Source organism: Hyla sarda, chromosome 9, assembly GCF_029499605.1.
Source record: "Hyla sarda isolate aHylSar1 chromosome 9, aHylSar1.hap1, whole genome shotgun sequence".
In the NCBI taxonomy this organism is placed as follows: domain Eukaryota; kingdom Metazoa; phylum Chordata; class Amphibia; order Anura; family Hylidae; genus Hyla; species Hyla sarda.
Genome location: NC_079197.1, coordinates 6198346 through 6220191, shown reverse-complemented (window position 1 = coordinate 6220191; position 21846 = coordinate 6198346). Strand labels below are relative to the sequence as shown.

Here is a 21846-nt window from a genome sequence, read left to right as displayed (position 1 = left end):
TTTAAAAAAAACAAAAAAAAAAAACCCTAATAACTCTCCAATTTACTCAGAAAAAAACTAAAAAGGGTGTGGCCATCAGGGAAAGGGGCGTGTCTCCAAAAACAAAAAAAAAAAGCTTCATTTTCAAAAGAAATCTACAAATTTAATAATGTGGTGGATTTGAGCTCTAGAAAACCCGACGGCTCAGAACATGTGTAAAAAGAGCAAAATGTAGGGACTATCACCAAATACAAGATACAATAGTAACAACCGCGAAAAAATACCTGTCGGAAACAAAAACCCGTAAAGAAAACTCCACTCTTAGTAAATGAGGCCCTATATGCGCATAAGAGAAATACCGTCTCAGCACCGCACAGCAAGAAGCACCAATTGGCTTATATGGTGATGCATGTTGAGGAGAGGTATATTGAATTGGGGTCTATATTGGGGGTGCTTGTACTTGGAACAAAAAACTTCAAAATTCAAGGACATATAAAAAATGTCAGCAATGCGCTCACCCTGATACTGGCGCAATAAGAAGACACTTTATTTCATGATCCAATGAGGATGTATGTAGCAGGGAAGGGAAGAAAGAAACAGGAGCTCCACTGAGCTTGTGGGTACGATGGAATCCTGTTTTGCGGCTGATCCGGTTGGTCACACCCCTTGGGGCTCCTATCCTGGAGCTCGTGGGTACAACAGTCGGTTTCACACGTGATCCACTTGGTCACATCCTACTCATGAGCTCCTGTTTCTTTCTTTCATGTAGCAGGGAAGGGGAAAAAGAAACAGGAGCTCTGCAGACCTCGTGGGTGTGACAGTCCCTTTTCACAGGTGATCCACCTGGTCTCGCCCCTTGGTGCTCATAGGTACGAAGGTCCCGTTTCTCGGATGATTTACTTGGTCACGCCCCTAGGGGCTCATAGGTACGAAGGTCCCGTTTCTCGGATGATTTACTTGGTCACGCCCCTAGGGGCTCGCCCCCCTGGAGCTAGTGGGTAGGATGGTCTCGCTTCGCAGGTGAGCTCCTGTTTCTTTCTTGCATGTAGCAGGGAAGGGAAGAAAGAAACATGAGCTCCGTGAAGCTTGTGGGTACGTCTGTCTTGTTTTGAAGGTGATCCACATGGTCACACCCCTAGGGCCATGACCAAGTGGATCACCGGCGAAACTGGACTGTCGTACCCACCAGCTCCGCAGAGCTCCTGTTTCTTTCTTCCCTTCTCTGCTACATGCATCACCATTATATTGTGAAATAAAGTGTCTTCTTATTGCACCAGCATCAAGGTGAGTTACTTCAATTCTTTCTATGTCCTTAAACTAATAGGTGATAGGACCATGAAGAAGGTACGGTCACTAGGAGATACTCTTCATACATAACAAGACACCGGTGATAAGACGTATGGTGGAAAAAGTGCTCACCGCTTTAAAGGGGTACTCCACTGGAAAACATTTTTTATTTTTATTTTTATCAACTGGTGCCAGAAAGTTAAACAGATTTGTAAATTACTTCTATTTAAAAATCTTAATCCTTCCAGTGCTTATCAGCTGTTGTATGCTCCACAGGAAGTTCTTTTCTTTTTGAATTTCCTTTGTCTTACCACAGTGCTCTCTGCTGACACCTTTGTTCTTTTTAGGAACTGTCCGGAGCAGGAGCAAATCCCCATAGCAAACCCCTCCTGCTCCAGACAGTTCCTGACATGGACAGAGGTGTCGGCAGAGAGCACTGTGGTCAGACAGAAAGGACATTCAAAAAGATAAGAACTTGCAGCAGCTGATAATTACTGGAAGGATTAAGATTTTTAAATAGAAGTCATTTACAAATCTGAAAGAGCAGGAACCAGCGCTGGAATGTCTTCAGATTTATTGGAGGTTAAAAACACAGGGCAGGATAAGCACACACACAGACACTCGGGGATGGCAGTAACGCGTTTCAGGTCATGTGACCCTTCGTCAGACTTATCCCCTCAGTCTGACGATGCGTCACGTGACCTGAAACATGTTACTGCCATCCCCGTGTGTCGGTATGTGTGCTTATCCTGCCCTGTGTTTTTAACCTCCAATAAATCTGAAGTCATTCCAGCGCTGGTTCCTGCTCTTTCATTATCGGTTTCCTTTGGACTTTGCAGTGGGACAAGTGAAGCTGACACCTACTTTTTGTTTTTAATTTACAAAACTGTTTAACTTTATGGCACCACTTGTTTTTTAGGGGAGTACTCCTTTAATCAAAAGTGAATTCTCTGTCTTTATTTGCTGGTTATTGATAGCAGTGGTCTTCAAATCTGCGGACCTCCAGATGTTGCAAAACTACAACTCCCAGCATGCCCAGACAGCCAACGGCTGTCCGGGCATGCTGGGACTTGTAGTTTTGCAACATCTGGAGGTCCGCAGATTTGAAGACCACTGATTTATAGGGTTCTCTCCTGATACTAAACATTTTTCTGTAAATGTCACTTGGCTTTGGCTGACATTACATTAAAATACTTTTTCACTAAGCAACATTAGAAAGTAATGCGTCAGGGAAAACCTGATATGTTGTTGAGGGTCTGAAGAAAGACTTAGTCATCTGAAGAACACAAAAGATAAGTCACACGCAAGATATATCATTGTGTATCAGCTTTACTTAGAATTTTCCTTTTACAGGGCTTATCTAACCCTAAAAATGTGTGCAAAAACGTAACTGTGGCAAAGCTGGCCATACACTTCTGCTGACCAACAGCTATTTCATGTGATCGCCTTCTATCCATATATGCTCAGCTTAGAAACGCATGTTTGTTTTTGTTTTTTTCAGTGGAGAGTAAGGCTATATTCACACGGCAAAATGTGCGTGCAGAATGACACCGAAATATTGCACACTGACATTCCGCTGCAGCAGAGTCCCATTGATTTCAGCAGAATTTCCTGATTCCGGCGTCTGTAAATACAGTGAACCGGTTGAATGTCTTCGCGGATTCCGTTCGGAAATGCATTGCCGTCTATGAGATGTCACATTTCCAAGCGGTCCTAGTGCCAATATGATATACAATACTACTAGACTAAAGACGTCCTGCGCTCACCACAAAGGAATGGTCTTGACGCTCCTACTTGGACGACTCCGGTGGATCAGGTCTCAGAACATCCGTAGGTGCTCAGGGTGCCCACGGATGTTCTGAGACCTGATCCTCCAGAGTTGTCCAAGTAGGAGCGTCAAGTCCATTACTTTGCAGTGAGTGCAGGATGTCTTTAGTCTAGTAGTTCTGCATATCTCTGAAGTCTGTTTCATCTATACTTCCGCCGCTGGACTGCATGTTAGTGTCGGCACCCCTACCTTGTTAAGCGTGAGTCCATGTTTAAAGGGGTACTCCGGTGAAATATATATATATATATATATATATATATATATATATATATGTGCAATCTCAACCACAGCACAAATAATCAGAGGTCCAGGATCAAGTGGAAAGGCTTCCAAGTTTATTCACACCAAAAATGTGATAGCGGTGCAACGTTTCGGCAAACTGCCTTTGTCAAGCTTGTAGAGATATATATATATATATATATATATATATATATATATATATATATATATATATATATATATATATATCTCCAAGCTTGACAAAGGCAGTTTGCCGAAACGTTGCACCGCTATCACATTTTTGGTGTGAATAAACTTGGAAGCCTTTCCACTTGATCCTGGACCTCTGATTATTTGTGCTGTGGTTGAGATTGCATATATATATATATATATATATATATATATATATATATATAATTTTTTTTTTATTTTTATTTTTTTTTTAAATCAACTGGTGCCAGAAAGTTAAACAGATTTGTAAATTACTTCTATTAAAAAATCTTAATCCTTCCTGTACTTATTAGCTGCTGAATACTACATTGGAAATTCTTTTCCGTTTGAAACACAGAGCTGTCTGCTGACATCATGAGCACAGTGCTCTCTGCTGACATCTCTGTCCATTTTAGGAACTGTCCAGGGTAAAAAGAAATCCCCATAGCAAACATATGCTGTTCTGGACAGTTCCTAAAATGGACAGAGATGTCAGCAGAGAGCACTGTGCTCGTGATGTCAGCAGACTGTTCTGTGTTTCAAAAAGAAAAGAATTTCCGCTGTAGTATTCAGTAGCTAATAAGTACAGGAAGGATTAAGATTTTTTAATAGAAGTAATTTATAAATCTGTTTAACTTTCTGGCACCAGTTGATTAAAAAAAAAAAAAAATGTTTCACCGGAGTACCCCTTTATTTGAATACTCATTTGGGAGAGTGGGTAGTGCCATCCTGAATACCTCTGCGGCCACCTATATAGTGCCAATATGTTCTGCCAGCGCTCGGCTGTCTGTGGAATGTCCCTATGGATATTTTCTGTGTGGACATTCCACCGTGTGAACATAGCCTTAGGGGTGTAAGCTGTTGTGTGGCTCCTCTGCCCCCGCCAGACTCCTCACAATCAGGCAGCTGAAATATAATTGCCCGATCCTTCTCTCTCCGAACATGTGATGTTGGGGGAAGAATGAAGAGATCACCATACACTGTGATGTCAGCCAGTCTTACTAAAATTGGTCTATTTGGCCGACCTTTATCTGCCATCCAGCCATGCACATTTAAAGGGGTTATCCAGGAAAAAACTTTTTTTATATATATATAACTGGCTCCAGAAAGTTAAACAGATTTGTAAATTACTTCTATTAAAAATCTTAATCCTTTCCGTACTTATGAGCTTCTGAAGTTAAGGTTGTTTTTTTCTGTCTAAGTGCTCTCTGATGATACCTGTCTAGGAAACCGCCCAATTTAGAAGCAAATCCCCATAGCAAACCTCTTCCAAACTGGGCGGTTCCCGAGACAGGTGTCATCAGAGAGCACTTAGACAGAAAAGAACAACCTTAACTTCAGACGTTCATAAGTACTGAAAGGATTAAGATTTTTTAATAGAAGTAATTTACAAAGCTGTTTAACTTTCTGGAGCCAGTTGATAAATAAAAAAAAGTTTTTTCCTGAATAACCCCTTTTAAGTCAATATATTTGTACACACGGGCCACGTGCTATTAATAAAATTATGGCGGTGGATAAACCATCATTCTGGGAACATTCTGAGAACCTACTTTTCTAAATGATTGTTTACAAATAAAAGAAAACACAGCCGACTTCTTCCAGATGATGACATTATGTCATTGGTCACCTAAAATGATCCTTTGACGTAGATTTTACCTGATATAGATCATTTTGGCGTTTTATCATCTGTCTGACTGCTCACTGGTGGTTACCACCCCCTCCTCCCTGTAGCACATGTCAGGCATCACCTATATCTTCTCTACTCTGCCCTCTTCATTCCCTCTGTTTTTTTTTTTTTTTCTAGAGGGATTGTGTTTTACATGCTGGGCAGCATATTGGGAGTCAGTAACAGACCTGTATTGTGTGTGTGTGAAAATTGTAATAACAGCACTGCCTGACAACTTGTTATAGAAGGACACAGAGGCAGCTGTAAATAGAAGTGATGCCTAGGAGTGGGGACAGGTAGTAGTAGTTATGTAGTCTTTCCAGTCAGACCACAGCGCTCTCTACTGCCACCTATGTCCGTGCCAGAAACTGTTCAGAGCAGGAGAGGTTTCCTTTGGGAATCTGCTACTGCTTAAAGGAAAACTGTCAGATATTTTCTCCCGCACTATCCATGGTACTGGTGGATAGTGCGGGAGACGCTGATTAAAATGAGCCCTACCTTACCCGGATCCACCCGGCCGTTCGCCCGCAATTGTAGTTTTATTCTATGTGTATATCTTGCTGTAACTGGCAGGGGCGGGGCTTCTGCACTGATGTCAGCGCCGCTTATGAATATTCATCCCCCTCCCTCCAGTTCTCCCTCTCTTCACTGCTCCTAACTGGAGGGAGGGGGGATGAATATTCATAAGCATGCTGACGTCAGTGCCAGTTAGCTGCAGAAGCCCTGCCTGTGCCAGTTACAGCAAGATATACACACAGAATAAAACTACAATTGCGGGCGAACAGCTGGACGCATCTGGGCAAGCTAGGGCTCGTTTTGATCAGCGGCTCCCGCACTATCCATAAGTACCTGTGGATAGTGCGGGAGAAAATATCTGACAGTTTTCCTTTAAGACCTGGCATGGTCAGAGGTGGTAGCAGAGAGCACAGTGTCTGACTTCATGACTACATAACTTCCTCCAGGATATACAGCAGCTGATAAGTACTGGAAGATTTTTTATTATTTAATAAAAGTAGTTTCAAAATCTCTTTAAAGGGGTACTCCGGTGGAATTATTATTTTTTTCCCCAAATCAACTGGTACCAGAAAATTATACAGATTTGTAAATTATTTCTATGACCACAGTGCTCTCTGCTGCCACCTCTGTCCATGTCAAGAACTGTCCAGAGTAGGATCAAATCCCATTGCAAACCTCTCCTGCTCTGGACAGTCCCTGACATGGACAGAGGTGTCAGCAGAGAGCACTGTGGTCAGACAGAAAAGAAATTCAAAAAGAAAAGAATTTCCTCATGAGCATACAGCAGCTGATAAGTACTGGAAGGATTAAAGGGGTTATCCAGCATAAGGTGATTTTAGTACGTACCTGGCAGACAGTAATGGACATGCTTAGGAAGGATCTGCGCTTGTCTTGGGCTAAATGGCTATGTTGTGAGATTACCATAACACTGGCTAACTTTCTCTGAACTTGTATTTCCTGTTTTCAGTTTTCTTGTTTGCCTACAGATCCCATGATTCCATTTTCCTCCTTCCCACACATCAGCCACCCCACCCATTGAAACATAAATGAGCTGCAGACCTGTGGTTTTCACGCAGGGTGCCTCCAGCTGTTGCATTACTTGCAGATTGCTCTCTCCACCCATTGAAGCAGACAGGCTCCCTGTTATCAGCTGACTAGTGAGTCAGGTCTGGACCGCATTGCAAGCTGGGAAAAATCCGAGACAGTCATTTTGCTGTTAAAAATAAATATTGGGGTTAAAATCACATAAGAATTGTGAGAAAACCGTCACACACAGGTACAGACACTATATTATGGACTACACTAACTTTACAGCCCCTGTAGCATAGTCAAATAAAAAAAATTCTTGGAATACCCCTTTAAGATTTTTAAATAGAAGTAGTTTACAAATCTGTTTAACTTTCTGGCACCAGTTGATATGAATTACCCCCCCCCCCACCCACTGGAGTACCCCTTTAACTCTCTAGTACCAGTACCCCTTTACTGCTTTTGCATCGAGCAGAATCTAAAAAGTGGAAAATGATCCCATAACACTACATCACCCTCAGCTGCAGCCACTGATTTATTTGTCCTACGATACGAAGTCTATTTCTGGCGGTATATAATAGGCCACGCTTTGTAAGTGACTGTATTAATTGCTCGTTTCACACATTCCGTTTTTTTTAAAAAAAATTTTTAATTACATTTATAAGATTTAAACTTTTTCGTCATATTCTAAACAACAAGGTCTTTCGGGGGTCAGGACGTTCCAGTTCTGTAGGGCTCAATTTGTCCTCAGTATTTCTGGATCCCATTCCGTTCACCATGGTGATGTCAATGAAGACAAGGTCAGCGGAGCCAGGACTCCGTCCAATCTTGGCTGGAAATATTTCCGTAAAGATAACTGACCCGCAGCTGTTTGGGAGAGCGAATCGGGGCCGAATAAATACATTTTTGTTGGAAGCAGAAAAACAATAATATACGAAAAGAGCTGGTTGTAATGATCATTTCCTTTTTATATTTTCTGGCACAGAAAATATATGGAACATTCTTAAGGTGGAATGTTATCTATTATCAACTTTTATATACAAATAGATATTTCAAAATGTTGGCTATTTTTTATATTAGGTATTTTTGGCAGTCCCATAGGGAGTAAATGGAGTGGCAATTAAATGGAGTTGTCAGGATCCGTGGAGGTCCCAGCAGTTGGACCCCTATGGATCACATACTTATCTTCTATCCTGTGGCTAAATTATAATCTTCTGAAAGTTTTTTTGTCTCATCCATTAAAGGGGTATTCCGCCCCTAGACATCTTATCCCCTATCAAAAGGGGGACCCCCCGCGATCCCCCTGCTGCACCCGGTATTCATTTAGAGCGCCGGGTGCAGTGCCAAAGGCTTGTGATGTCACGGCCGCGCCCCACTTGTGACGTCACGGCCACGCCCCCTCAATGCAAGTCAATGGGAGGGGGTGTGACTGCCGCCACGCCCCCTCCCATAGACTTTCATTGAGGGGGGTATGGCTGTAACGTCATGAGCCTTTACCCCGCTTTGGCAGTCATCCGGCACCGAAGTTCGCTCCGTGCACCAGATGTCTGGGGTGCCACAGCTCAGATCGTGGAGGTCCCCAGCGGCAGATAGAGGATAAGATGTGTAGGGGCAGAGTACCCCTTTAAGTTTTGTCACACACTATTCCTAGACTCCTGACTGGGATATCTGCTTAGTTATTTAATGATGTATCCCTTCTACAGATCCCTATCCCTACTACATTTAATCAGATTTACAATTGTGGAGACTGGATCAGTTGGATTTAACCCCTTATGGGGACTATAATGCTTGGTATTCACTCAGCTTTCCCAGAAGTAGAAATACAAATGTTGTAAAAGTTCTTCATCATGGGGTATTCTCAAATGCTTCACCTTGCACTGCATTCCCTCTGGCCACCTAGCACTGCAGTCGACCGCTTTTACATGAATGGGATGTGCTGCGGTACCTTGCACAGCTGGGTGGCTGAAGCACACGGGAAATACAGAACAGAGAATGCAGTACTGCACCAGTGCTGTATCAAGGAGAATCCTGTAGGGTGTCCTGTAACTTCTGTCTTTCCAAACACCACTCCTTAGTGTTATACATTCTGCAGTCCTATAAAGCACTGCCCCCTATTGTTTCTGAAAATACTATAATTGGAAATACTAAACGTGACCTTTGTATGCTTGCAATATAATACTAAGAAAATGATTACTTGTATCTGTGGGAGGTGACATGTTCTGCCAGTGACAGGAAAACTTATTATTAACCGGTTGTTCTTGTTCTGTTTTATTCTTGACTTTGCTGGAACATAAAATGTATGCCTGCTAGAGAGTCTTGTATGGTACTTATCACATAAGAAGTGGAAAAAGACAGTGCCAATATACCAAGCAGAGCTGGTCACATGCGGACTATTGTACTCGACTTTATACCAAACTACTATAACACTGCCCCCTAGTGTACAAATATATAATTACTATGAAAAAGGAAAAAAGGTGGAAGTGGCACTGTTTAACAAAAGGCAATGAAACAGCAATGTGTGAACAGGAGCCAAGCTATACAGGGGAGCTTTACAAGATGCAATGCAAGGGTGCAGATAGATTCAGGAAAATAATCCAATATGATCCAACATAGAGAAGTGAAGAAAAATCGCACTCGCCCACAATTAATGCAAGAAAAAAATGTAGATTTTAATCCAAGATGTTCATCTGGACAGACATAGGCAATGGACATGGAGGAGTGAAAGACAAGTGACCGGTTTCACGCTAGGAGGCGCTTCCTCTGGCTAGCGCGAAACCGGTCGCTTGTCTTTCACTCCTCCATGTCCATTGCCTATGTCTGTCCAGATGAACATCTTGGATTAAAATCTACATTTTTTTCTTGCATTAATTGTGGGTGAGTGCGATTTTTCTTCACTTCTCTATGTTGGATCATATAACCACTATAATACTGCCTCCTATACAAGAATATAACTACTATAATACTGCTCCTATATACAAGAATATAACTACTATAATACTGCCTCCTATATACAAGAATATAACTACTATAATACTGCTCCTATATACAAGAATATAACTACTATAATACTGCTCCCTATATACAAGAATATAACTACTATAATACTGCCTCCTATACAAGAATATAACTACTATAATACTGTTTCCTATATACAAGAATATAACTACTATAATACTGCTCCCTATATACAAGAATATAACTACTATAATACTGCTCCTATATAGAAGAATATAACTACTATAATACTGCTCCTATATACAAGAATATAACTACTATAATACTACCTCCTATATACAAGAATATAACTACTATAATACTGCCTCCTATATACAAGAATATAACTAATACTGCCTCCTATATACAAGAATACAACTACTATAATACTGCTACTATATACAAGAATATATCTACTATAATACTGCCTCCTATATACAAGAATATAACTACTATAATACTGCTCCTATATACAAGAATATAACTACTATAATACTGCCTCCTATATACAAGAATATAACTAATACTGCCTCCTATATACAAGAATACAACTACTATAATACTGCTACTATATACAAGAATATATCTACTATAATACTGCTCCTATATACAAGAATATAACTACTATAATACTGCCTCCTATATACAAGAATATAACTACTATAATACTGCTCCTATATACAAGAATATAACTACTATAATACTGCCTCCTATATACAAGAATATAACTACTATAATACTGCCTCCTATATACAAGAATATAACTACTATAATACTGCCTCCTATATACAGGAATATAACTACTATAATACTGCTCCTATATACAGGAATATAACTACTATAATACTGCTCCTATAAACACGAATATAACTACTATAATACTGCTCTTATATACAAGAATATAACTACTACAATACTGCCTCTTATATACAAGAATATAACTACTATAATACTGCCTCCTATATACAAGAATATAACTACTATAATACTGCCTCCTATATACAAGAATATAACTACTATAATACTGCTCCTATATACAAGAATATAACTACTATAATACTGCTCCTATATACAAGAATATAACTATCACGTGCACGAACCCAGTTTAATACTGCTCTTTATGTCTATCCACTATGTTATCACTCATTACCCTTTCTTTCTTCCACAGTACGGTATTGTATTGGACGCAGGCTCCTCCCACACGGCACTATTTATTTACAAGTGGCCAGCAGATAAAGAGAATGACACTGGCATTGTGAGTGAACACAGCATGTGCGATGTACACGGTGAGTACAAGCGCCTCCAGGCTCCCACCCAAATATTTCTTGACATGAGCTCATGGATATTTATGTTTTTAGTTTGTGCAGCATTTTACCTGTCGGAGCATCAGTTTGTTCTCCGGAGCTGCTCTTCCAGTTATAACTGAAGACAGGTGATGGTTGGCCTTCTTGCAGGCTACAGAGGGCTGTCACCCACCTGGATATAAATATACATGTGCACATCCTGCTTTTCTCCCCCTCATATTGCTTTATCTCCATGCCTCTCCGTTAGGGTCGCCACCTTTCTTGCAAAAAAATAAAAATACCGGCCATGAAATTTTGCATAATTAATTATATATGCGTGACATCACAGGATACACATATGCGGGGAAAATTTTGTCCTATTCTGACCCCTAAAACTTTTTTATTCCTCCTTATAGGGGCCTGTATGAGGGCTAATTTTTTGCAACCCGATCTGTAGTATTTATTAGGTTCATTTTTGTTTTTGATTGATTGCCTTTTTTTTTTATTTATTTTTTTTTTTATTAAATTAGGGAGTTGCAGATAGTTACTAACTACAACTACCAGCATGCCCTAATACAGCCTGTGGCACAGCAGCTGCTCCAAATGAAAACTACAACTCCCAGCATGCCCTGCTGCTCCAAACGAAAACTACAACTCCCAGAATGTTAGTAGTATATAGTATAGGTCAGTGTTTCCCAACCAGGGGTGCCTCCCGCTGTTGCAAAACTACAACTCCCAGCATATTGGACTATATAGTAGTATATAGTATAGGTCAGTGTTTTCCCAACCAGGGGTGCCTACAGCTGTTGCAAAACTACAACTCCCAGCATGTTGGACTATATAGTAGTAAATAGTATAGGTCAGTGTTTCGCAACCAGGGGTGCCTACAGCTGTTGCAAAACTACAACTCCCAGCATGCCCGGACAGCCGATGGCTGTCCGGGCATGCTGGGAGTTGTAGTTTTGCAACAGCTGGAGGAGCTCTGATTGGGAAACACTGGTATAGGTCATGGTGCAACATTCCGGGAGTTGGAGGATTGGTTGGAAAAATACCGGCCATTGCATGGCCGGTATTTTTAATATAAAGATACTGGCATGGTGGCCAAAATACAGTCTGTGCCAGTAAGATACTGGCCAGGTGGCAACCCTACTCTCAGTCTTGTTAACGATAGTTCCAGTCATACAAAATCGGGAAGAGATGTCCACGTGACAGCCCACATTTCACTGCACCCTGAGCTTTGATGGTTCGTATGTTTTTCGCCATCATGCTTTTTATTCTATAAGAATGTGATCCCCATGAAGTAACCCTGACAATGGTTTTGACGTGTTGTCTGTTTTTAGGTCCGGGGATATCCAGCTATTGGCAGAATCCACCTGATGCAGGAAAGAGCTTAGAGAAATGTCTGGACCAGGCGACCACGGACATTCCCACCAGCCGACATTCCATCACTCCCCTATACCTAGGAGCAACAGCCGGGATGAGACTGCTCAAGTATGTGCTGGATGACAGCTAAGAAATGCAGGGTCTTCTGTTACGATAAAGTATTTTGCTGTATAACTTGTTACTAAGCAGATTATCCTTCTGGGATTCCTAAAAAGCTTTAAAGGGGTACTCCAGCCCTAAGACATCTTATCCCCTATCCAAAGGATAGGGGATAAGATGTCTGATCGAGGGTGCCCCCTCCCATAAGCTTGCATTAAGGGAGCGGGGCGTGACGTCACAAGGGGGCGGAGCCGTGACGTCACGATACTCTGGCCTTGTGGTCGTGAGGCTTCAGACACGGAGCCTCCAGCGCTGCGTGCAGCTGAGAAAGGTGGGTGCTGCATGAGAGATTGCGGGGGCCCCCCACAGCAGGACCCCCGCGATCGGACAGCTTATCCTCTATGCTTTTGGATAGTGAATGAGATGTCTTAGGGCCGGAGTACCCCTTTAATGATGCCATATTGGTGGCTACCCGACTTTCATAGAAACCGATATAACATGGCAACTGACAGGAGAAGACACGTGAATGAGTAATGTCTATTATCCCTACTATCACAGGGCCATTTTAGATCTTACCGTACCAAAGACCTGCTAGCTGGGTAAACTGTGCCCACAAACTGATAGGCCTGCCTCTTATTTGCCTTAAAGGGGAACTCCAATATTTAAAAGCCTATCCCCTATCCACATGATTGGGAATAAGTGTCAGATCGCAGTGGGTTCCAAACTCTGGGACCTCCTGCGATCCTAAGAACAGGATCATGGATCTGCCTGTTGCATTGAGCGGGGGGGGTGGGGGGGGGGGGGGGTCAGTGTGCGCCCCATGCATTCTCTCGCCCCATGCATGAAAGTGCTGGTTATTCACAACCACTGTACTGCGGTATCTCCAGCACCCTCATGTGTTAACCTCTTACTCCATGCAGCCAGGAGATTTGGTGCCTTGTTCTAGAGAACCTGTAAGACCTGTGCAACCTAGGGTCCCACAGCAGCTGCAGATTCTTACATCCTGACAAAGTTCTTAGTTACCCTTAATAGAACTGCTACATCGACAATATTACTTAAGTAAGTGTCGTAAAGAGGGTCTTGGCTCAGGGTTTATCTTGTAAGATTCCATGCAGTGCAGGGAGATATATCTCACAGACCACCCATAATGATATGATGTAAACTCCAGGCCTGAGATGTTGAGTTACACTCCAACCGTTCAGAAAATATTATGTTGTACAGATTTATTGTTGAGTTACAAATTCTCCCTCCTACAGAACTGCATACTGTACTGGGGCCTAAGTGGTGTCTGTCATCGGCAAACATCAAGCCGGATGAGTGAAAATGCTGCCAAATGATTGTATAACTCTCCTGGCTCCTAAAGTTACACAGAGCCAAATACGAGCTTATACTATTATAATACATATATTAAATACATCTATTATACTGCAACCCATGTACACAAATATAACTACTATAACACTGCCTTCTATACAAGAATATAACTACTATAATACTGCTCCTATATACAAGAATATAACTACTATAATACTGCTCCTATATACAAGAATATAACTACTGTAATACTGCTCCTATATACAAGAATATACCTACTATAATACTGCCCCCTATATACAAGAATATAACTACTATAATACTGCCTCCTATATACAAGAATATAACTACTATAACACTGCCTTCTATACAAGAATATAACTACTATAATACTGCTCCTATATACAAGAATATAACTACTATAATACTGCTCCTATATACAAGAATATAACTACTGTAATACTGCTCCTATATACAAGAATATAACTACTATAATACTGTTCCTATATACAAGAATATAACTACTATAATACTGCCTCCTATATACAAGAATATAACTACTATAATACTGCCTCCTAGCTGAGAGGTTGTGTCTGTGTAGCTCTCCTGATGTCTGGAGAAAGCCCAGGGAGGGGCCACCCTGGGTGGGGAAGCTCCCCAAGCAAGGCCCAGGCTTCTCGGCCTATTCTGGGAATTAATCCCCAGACACCACAATCCATGGATGAAAATCCTAAAGTTTCTCTGGATGTGAGAAATGTTCAGAATGTTGTCAGTTCTGGTGCAGTAAGAAGCACAGATGAGAAGAAAGCTGTGGAACTAAAGAAGGAATCATCAAGTAAGGTAATGGCTGCAGGTACAATCCACCCCTCCTGCAGTCAGACAGAGGAGAACATCCCTGGAGAAGCAGACCATGCAGGAGAATCTGCAGCAGCCTGTCCTGATACGTTCTGACCGCACACGATACGGGAGCGGGAGCAGCGCAAAAGTTACAAGCACGCCAGATGAGACCAGAGGGAATACACCAGGAAGGCTTCAGGGGGCCACAAGTGCGGTCACTGGAAAAAAACAGGGGCCCAGTCCCCAGTCTGGAGATTGTGACCCTGCAGCAGTGACCACAGCACCGAGACAGATCCCACCTCAGAAGCAGAGTCCTGTGAGTACCCCACCAGCGCGGCCCCCCAATACTCAGCGGGCGCCTGAACTGTGTTTGGCCGAGCAGATCCCAGCTCTGGTAAAGAGACTTGAGACTTTAAAAAAGACAAAGTTACAGCTGCAGAAACAAATTGAATGTATTTACAAGCTAAAGGCAGCAAACCCCAATAACCAGGCTGTACATGACAAGAAGCTGAGCTCCCTCGCTGTGCAGCTCGCTGACACTGTGCAGGACATGGAGGACGTATTGGACCAGATGGGACCAGTCGCTGAGACCTTCAGAAACCAGCAGCGATTTGAGGGATATAAGGAAAGACCAGCAACAAAGTCATCTCCATCTACTGCTGCACCCAAGTCTTCAGCCTCACCAGGGGACACCCAGCAGTCCTGTACAAGACAAGAGGACATCCAGCAGTCCTGTGCAAGACCACTCCTCAGACCAGCCAGCTTCCCTTTTGAAAAAGGGGATTTGTACAGACAAGCAGAAGCAAGCGTCCAGCAACATCAGAGACCTGCAGAGACTCCTCCAGAGGTACCACAAGTCCCAGCAGTCAGCACGGTGAAGCAAGACTATGGACACATACCTGAAGGTAACTCTGTAACAGTAGTGCAGTCACCACAAGCCCCTGGGGGCAGTAGAGAGCAGCAGGACTGTGGACTCTTACCTGAAGGCAGCAGTGCAGCAGAGAGTTCACAGGACATGGCTCTGCAGGGCTTGCTGGGCTCTGTAGTGCAGGATCATGCTGCCAGTGACTGCACTGATATGACTGTATGTGATATTACTGATAATGTGTCTGCAGAGGGGGGCGCTTCACAGTCTGTGTGGGATCTGGGGTCATCTCTGGGGTCAGGTCCACCATTAGTTCAGCCTTCAGAGGCTTGTGACCCCCAGAGTATAGAGGTTGATGGTGGGGAGGGGGCTGTACAGTCTGATGCACAACACTTCCCCCCTTTAGTCACACAAGTGTCAGACCCCCCTAGTACGGCTGGTCAGCAGCCATCACAGCGCCCCCAAGTACAGCAGGAGGGTAGAAGTAGTGGCGCCTCCTCTGGTAATGCCTGGAGTCGTGGATCACCATTCATGTCCAATGTGAATTATACAGGTCAGGCTTTCAAGAGGAGGAACGTGGTCAGGTTCAGACATAGAGGGGCCAAGGAGGAGCTGCCTGACAGGAGGTTTGTGGTCCGTGAACTTCTGTGCCACCAAATGAGCTTCCTGCCATCTAACATCCTGGTAGTGATAAACCTTCCTGACAGGCAGGGCTATGACGTCAGCTTCAAACTCATGTCTGACCTGGACCGCTTCTGGGCCCATGTCACCCGGGTGAGAGATGCTGATGGCTGGAATAAGTTCAGCTTTGTCCCCATCTCCAGACCAGACACAGCGAACGTCACCATAATATTCTGGAACGAGTCTGTCCCCCCCCAGGATATTGTTGTATGGTTAAAAAGGCACTGTGACCTAATGTCAGACCTGACTAAGACCAGGGATGAGGACGGCATATGGACGGGCGGGTGGAAGGTCCTGGTAAAGTTACGGCAGATTAATAACATTACCCAACATCTGCCCAATTCATTTTTCATTGGTCGGGAGAAAGGGGTTTGCTTCTATGCAGGTCAGCCCAGAAAATGCTTCAAGTGTGGGAAGACCGGTCATATCGCGAGTGTCTGCACCCTGGTGAAGTGTAATTTATGTGGGGAGATCGGCCATGTCAGCGCCACCTGCCAGAACATCCGCTGCAACCTCTGTGGTAAGACCGGTCACTCCCACAGGGACTGTCCTGACGCCTGGCATAACATCTGTAAGGACTTCCCTGATGAGGACCTGCTGGAGGGGGCAGAGGACCTGGAGGAGGAGACGTTGGTGTCAGGGTCAGCAGTGACACAGCCCGAGCCTCAGCATAACACTAGGGGTGACAATATGGGTGACACTGTAGGTGACACTAGGGGTGACAATATGGGTGACAATATTGGTGACACAGTGCCCGACCAGTCCCAGCCAGGAGCCACTGAGGGGAACAGGGAGGTCACTGAGCAGGTTGTGGCCATGTCTTCTTCTGCCCCAGCATCAATAAATCCGCAGAAGAGACGGAAAAAAGACAAAACCAGCCGTAAGCCTGAGGAGGGATGGACCACTGTCCAAAAGCCCTCCAAAAAGAAAGTAGACCCCGGGTCAGGTGTAATGACCATCACAAATAGGTACAGTGTGTTGTCAGAGTCAGACGCTGAGGAAGAGATGGAGAGGGAGTTGAAGCGAGTGGTAGATGAATTTAATGAGGACCAAGAGGGTGATCCCCCCACAAAAAGGAGACCCCCGCGGGATAAACGTCTGTCCGAATCGGACATGGAAACAGGTGGTCAGCAGGAGGGCTCGGACTCAGATCTGTGATGATGGGGGTGACATCTCTGCTTCTTCTGCTTTCCTTTGTTATGATGGCCGACTTTACCCTTAAAGTGTTCTCCAGTAATGTGAACAGTGTCAGAGTGAGGAGGACCAGACACATCGTATATGACCATCTAAAGTCTATTGATGCTGACATCTTCTTCTTACAGGAGACACGTTTAAATACTCAAGGACTGTTACGTGAGGCAGAGCGGGAATGGCGGTCTGGTCCATCCTTTTGGTCACTGGCTGTGGAACCAAGTGCCGGGGTCTCTATCCTCTTTACCACCAATGATGTAACTGTACATAGGCTGACAGAGGTATTGATGGGAAGGTGCCTAATGCTAGAAGTTACTATTCGGGGTAGAAGGCTCCGACTCATTAATATCTATGGTTCACAGACAGTGACTGAAAGGGTTAACCTTTATAATGAAGTGAAGCCATATCTCTTCACGTCTGTCCCCGTCATCTTGGCTGGAGATTTTAATGCCTCCAGAACAACTAGTGACAGATCCTCTAATAGACCTCTAACACGAGACTCCAAGGTCTTAAACCAAATCATTCTACAGGCCGGGTTGTCAGATGTGTTTGTGCAGGGTGGTCGGAAGGCAAAGTATACCTATTTTTGTGGTGGAAGAAGCAGTAGGATAGATTTGGCTCTGGTTAGTCCTACAGAGACGATTGGTGAGAAAGATGAGAAGATCGTCCCTTATTCTGACCATCTGGCCTTATATTTCTGTTTGGGTGTCACACGGTGTCCTGAGACAGGTAGAGGGTTGTGGAGACTGAATTCCAGCCTATTAGAGGATCCTTCTGTGCAGAGGCAGGTTCACTCTCTTATACAGGGTCAACTAGAGAGGGTGGACTTCTATGATGATATGGCCGCCTGGTGGGAGGATGTCAAGGATGAGATCAGAACCCTCTTAAAGAGACTGTCAGTTATAAAGGGGAAGAGTAAGTATGGCCAGTATCTCAAGCTGCGCAAAGAATTGGAGTCACTGTATTCGGCGGGTGGGGACCAACAAAGGATAGACCGGCTGAAATCTGAGATAAGGCAGTATCAGTACAGCAGGTATACCTCCCTGGTTCTTGAACGGGATTATGGGTCCTTAGGGTCTCCTGATCCCTTTGAGAATTGCCGGGAGCGGGTGGCAAATAAATCTGTCACCGGTCTCACTGACTCCCAGGGTGTTTTGCAGGAATCTCGGGAGGGTATCCTGGGGGTGGTGAGATCGTACTATGCTGACTTGTTTCAGAGGAAGGTTTTGGATAGAGACAAGATGACCCAATTCTTGGAGACAACTCCGCTCCCTGATACTAATGATTTGGACTTTTCTCCTTTGACAGCAGAATTGACGGTGGCAGAGGTCAAAGAGGCCATTGATAAGTTACATCTGAAGAAGGCACCAGGTCCAGATGGGATAACAGCAGAATTCTATAAGACATTCAGAGACCTCTTGGCCCCAATCCTCGTGGATGTTTACACAAATTGTCTAGAAAGTCACCTGATGCCTCCATCCATGAGAGTGTCCTCGCTGATTCTGCTGTCTAAAGGTAAAGAGCCGAGTGACATCAAGAACTGGAGGCCGATTGCCCTCTTGAATGTCGACAGGAAGATTCTGGCAAAAATCCTGTTTTCTAGGTTAGTTTGTCTGTCCCCGGCACTGTTGGCAGGCTGTCAGTATGGCACAGTAAAAGGGCGGAACATCTCTGGGGCAGTGATCTCCATAAGGGAGATGTTTGAGAGATGTAAAGCCCTGAGGTGTGGGAGATATGTTGTGAGTCTTGACCAGGCTAAAGCCTTTGACAGAGTAGATCACGAGTATCTATGGGCCACTTTGTCAAAGTACGGTATTCCGGGACAATTCATCGATTGGCTGAAGACTTTGTATTGTGAGGCCGAGAGCTTTCCTCTGATCAATGGTTGGCAAGGTGACACCTTCAGGGTTGAGGCGGGGGTGAGACAAGGTTGCCCACTGAGTCCGCTGCTGTATGTGTTTGCCTTAGACCCGTTTCTGAGGTCACTGCAGGAGTGTGGTTTTCAGGGGGTGCCGGTCCCCCACTGCCTACCCCTGAGTGTTGTTGCCTACGCGGATGATGTGACTGTAGTGATATCTGAGCCTCGTGAGGTGGAGATGTTGTCTGCAGCCATCAGAAGTTACTCGGAGGCCTCAGGGTCTCTGGTCAACCTTGAGAAGAGTCAAGCTCTCTGGATATCTGATTCTGATCCAGACTTTGATCTGCTCCAATTTGTGAGAGCCTCCTCCTATATTAAAATCCTAGGGGTCAAATTCGGGAGGGACGATAACGCCAAATTAAATTGGGAAGAGAAGTTGGAAGCCGGAAATGCAAAGGTTCAGCGATGGAAGAACTGGAGGCTGACCTATAGAGAAAGGGTTAAAATGTTGAAGACTTACCTGGTCCCTGTCTTTTTGTATGTCTCTGTTGTTTTTCCTTTGCCAGAATCTTTCTCTGCTCGGCTCTTTAGCCTGTTCTTCCAAATGTTCTGGGGGAACAGGTTGAACCTGATAAAAAGAGGGGTCACCTACCTACAGAGGAGAGAGGGTGGGTTGGATATGCTGAATCCAAGGGTGTTCTTTGACTCCATGTTTCTAAAAGTTAATTTTGGTTGCATGGACTCAAACAGCTCTCTGTGGGCGAATAGTATCAGGGACTGGATATTGCCTTTTGCAGAGTCTTGGGTGCGAGGCGGCAGTCTCAAGAGGGGGAGATGGACGCGTGACTACCTCCCCCCGTACCTGGAATACGGGCTCAGATGTCTGAAGAGATGGCGCATTGAGAAGTCCTATATAGAGAGTAAGCCAAGGAAGGATCTATACGTAAGGGTTTGTAGGGCTTTCTTCTGCTCTCCACTTGCCTTGAGGGACTGTGTGACCAGCACTTTACAGGAAAGTCTTAAGTTCCTCAATGGGAAACGACTCCCCGCAAAATTCTTTGACATAGCTTGGCTGTCGCTCCATGGGAGGCTCTTTGTCAGGGGTAACCTGAAATATCTAAGTGTCTCAGATAGGAACTGTCCTCTGGGTTGTCAGCAGGAGGAGACTATGGAGCATTTCATATCTGACTGCAGGGCCGGGAGGAGGATATGGGAAGAAGTGTCCAGTAAGCTGAACATCCCATTACTGCAGAACCTGACGTATCCTGACATCATATATGCTGTACCATCCAGTAACAGGACTGTAGACAGAGAGACAATGTACATAATTATAACAATCATTAAATATTACCATTGGCACATGAGAACTAGAGTGTCCATACACAATGAGCCATTCCATCACAACACAGCAGTAAGCCAGATAATGTCTGAGCTCCAGTGGGTAAAGTCATTAGAGATACGGAGGAACCAAAATAATGGGAAATTATGGAGGAATGTCTCTTTGGTTTAACACAGATGATGTCATGTTATTTTATTAAATTTTTTGTGTTTTTCCTTTTCCAGCAAATGTGGACTTTCTAAGTTTAATATTACTCTGTACATACTCTAGTTGAGTAGTCATTGTGTGTACAATGCTTGTTATTTTTGTTTTGCATTGTAAGAAATTATGTTAATTGTAATTTTGTTTGTTTGCACAATAAAAATTGCCTCCTATATACAAGAATATAACTACTATAATACTGCCCTCTATATACAAGAATATAACTACTATAATACTGTTCCTATATACAAGAATATAACTACTATAATACTGCCCCTATATACAAGAATATAACTACTATAATACTGCTCCTATATACAAGAATATAACTACTATAATACTGCTCCTATATACAAGAATATAACTACTATAATACTGCCCCTATATACAAGAATATAACTACTATAATACTGCCTCCTATATACAAGAATATAACTACTATAATACTGCTCCTATATACAAGAATATAACTACTATAATACTACCTCCTATATACAAGAATATAACTACTATAATACTGCCCCTATATACAAGAATATAACTACTATAATACTGCCTGCTATATACAAGAATATAACTACTATAATACTGCCCCTGTATACAAGAATATAACTACTATAATACTGCCCCCTATATACAAGAATATAACTACTATAATACTGCCCCTGTATACAAGAATATAACTACTATAATACTGCCCCCTATATACAAGAATATAACTACTATAATACTGCCCCTGTATACATAGTTACATAGTTAGTATGGTTGAAAAAAGACATACGTCCATCAAGTCCAACCAGGGGATTGAAGGGAAGGATGTAAGGGGATAAGGGAAAGGGATGTAGTTTTATAATTCTGCATAAGCATTAATGTTATTTTGTACAAGAATATAACTACTATAATACTGCCCCTGTATACAAGAATATAACTACTATAATACTGCCCCTGTATACAAGAATATAACTACTATAATACTGCCTCCTATATACAAGAATATAACTACTATAATACTGCCTCCTATATACAAGAATATAACTACTATAATACTGCCTCCTATATACAAGAATATA

At 43.2% G+C, this 21846-nt stretch overlaps 1 protein-coding gene and 1 long non-coding RNA gene across 5 annotated transcripts in view; one reads left to right on the top strand and one right to left on the bottom strand.

The window, feature by feature from the left end:
* The window catches only part of ENTPD2 (ectonucleoside triphosphate diphosphohydrolase 2), a 60359-nt gene that overhangs the window by 16434 nt on the left and 22079 nt on the right, over window positions 1-21846 (top strand). Inside the window, exons 2-3 of the mRNA XM_056540199.1 lie at window positions 10894-11011; window positions 12349-12499. Coding sequence (XP_056396174.1) covers window positions 10894-11011; window positions 12349-12499 — 269 coding nt within the window. The remainder of the gene's footprint in view (window positions 1-10893; window positions 11012-12348; window positions 12500-21846) is intronic.
* The window catches only part of LOC130291466 (uncharacterized), a 64862-nt gene that overhangs the window by 25941 nt on the left and 17075 nt on the right, over window positions 1-21846 (bottom strand). Inside the window, exons 3-5 of one of the 4 annotated variants that reach the window (XR_008847940.1) lie at window positions 11101-11289; window positions 8926-9014; window positions 7294-7598 (exon numbers count right to left, since the gene is read on the bottom strand). The exons of 1 other annotated variant lie outside the window; for it this stretch is intronic. This is a non-coding gene — a long non-coding RNA (uncharacterized LOC130291466). Of the gene's footprint in view, window positions 1-7293; window positions 7599-8925; window positions 9015-11100; window positions 11290-21846 lie in introns of those variants that run through there. 2 more of the 4 variants (XR_008847941.1, XR_008847942.1) reach the window with 2 other exon arrangements.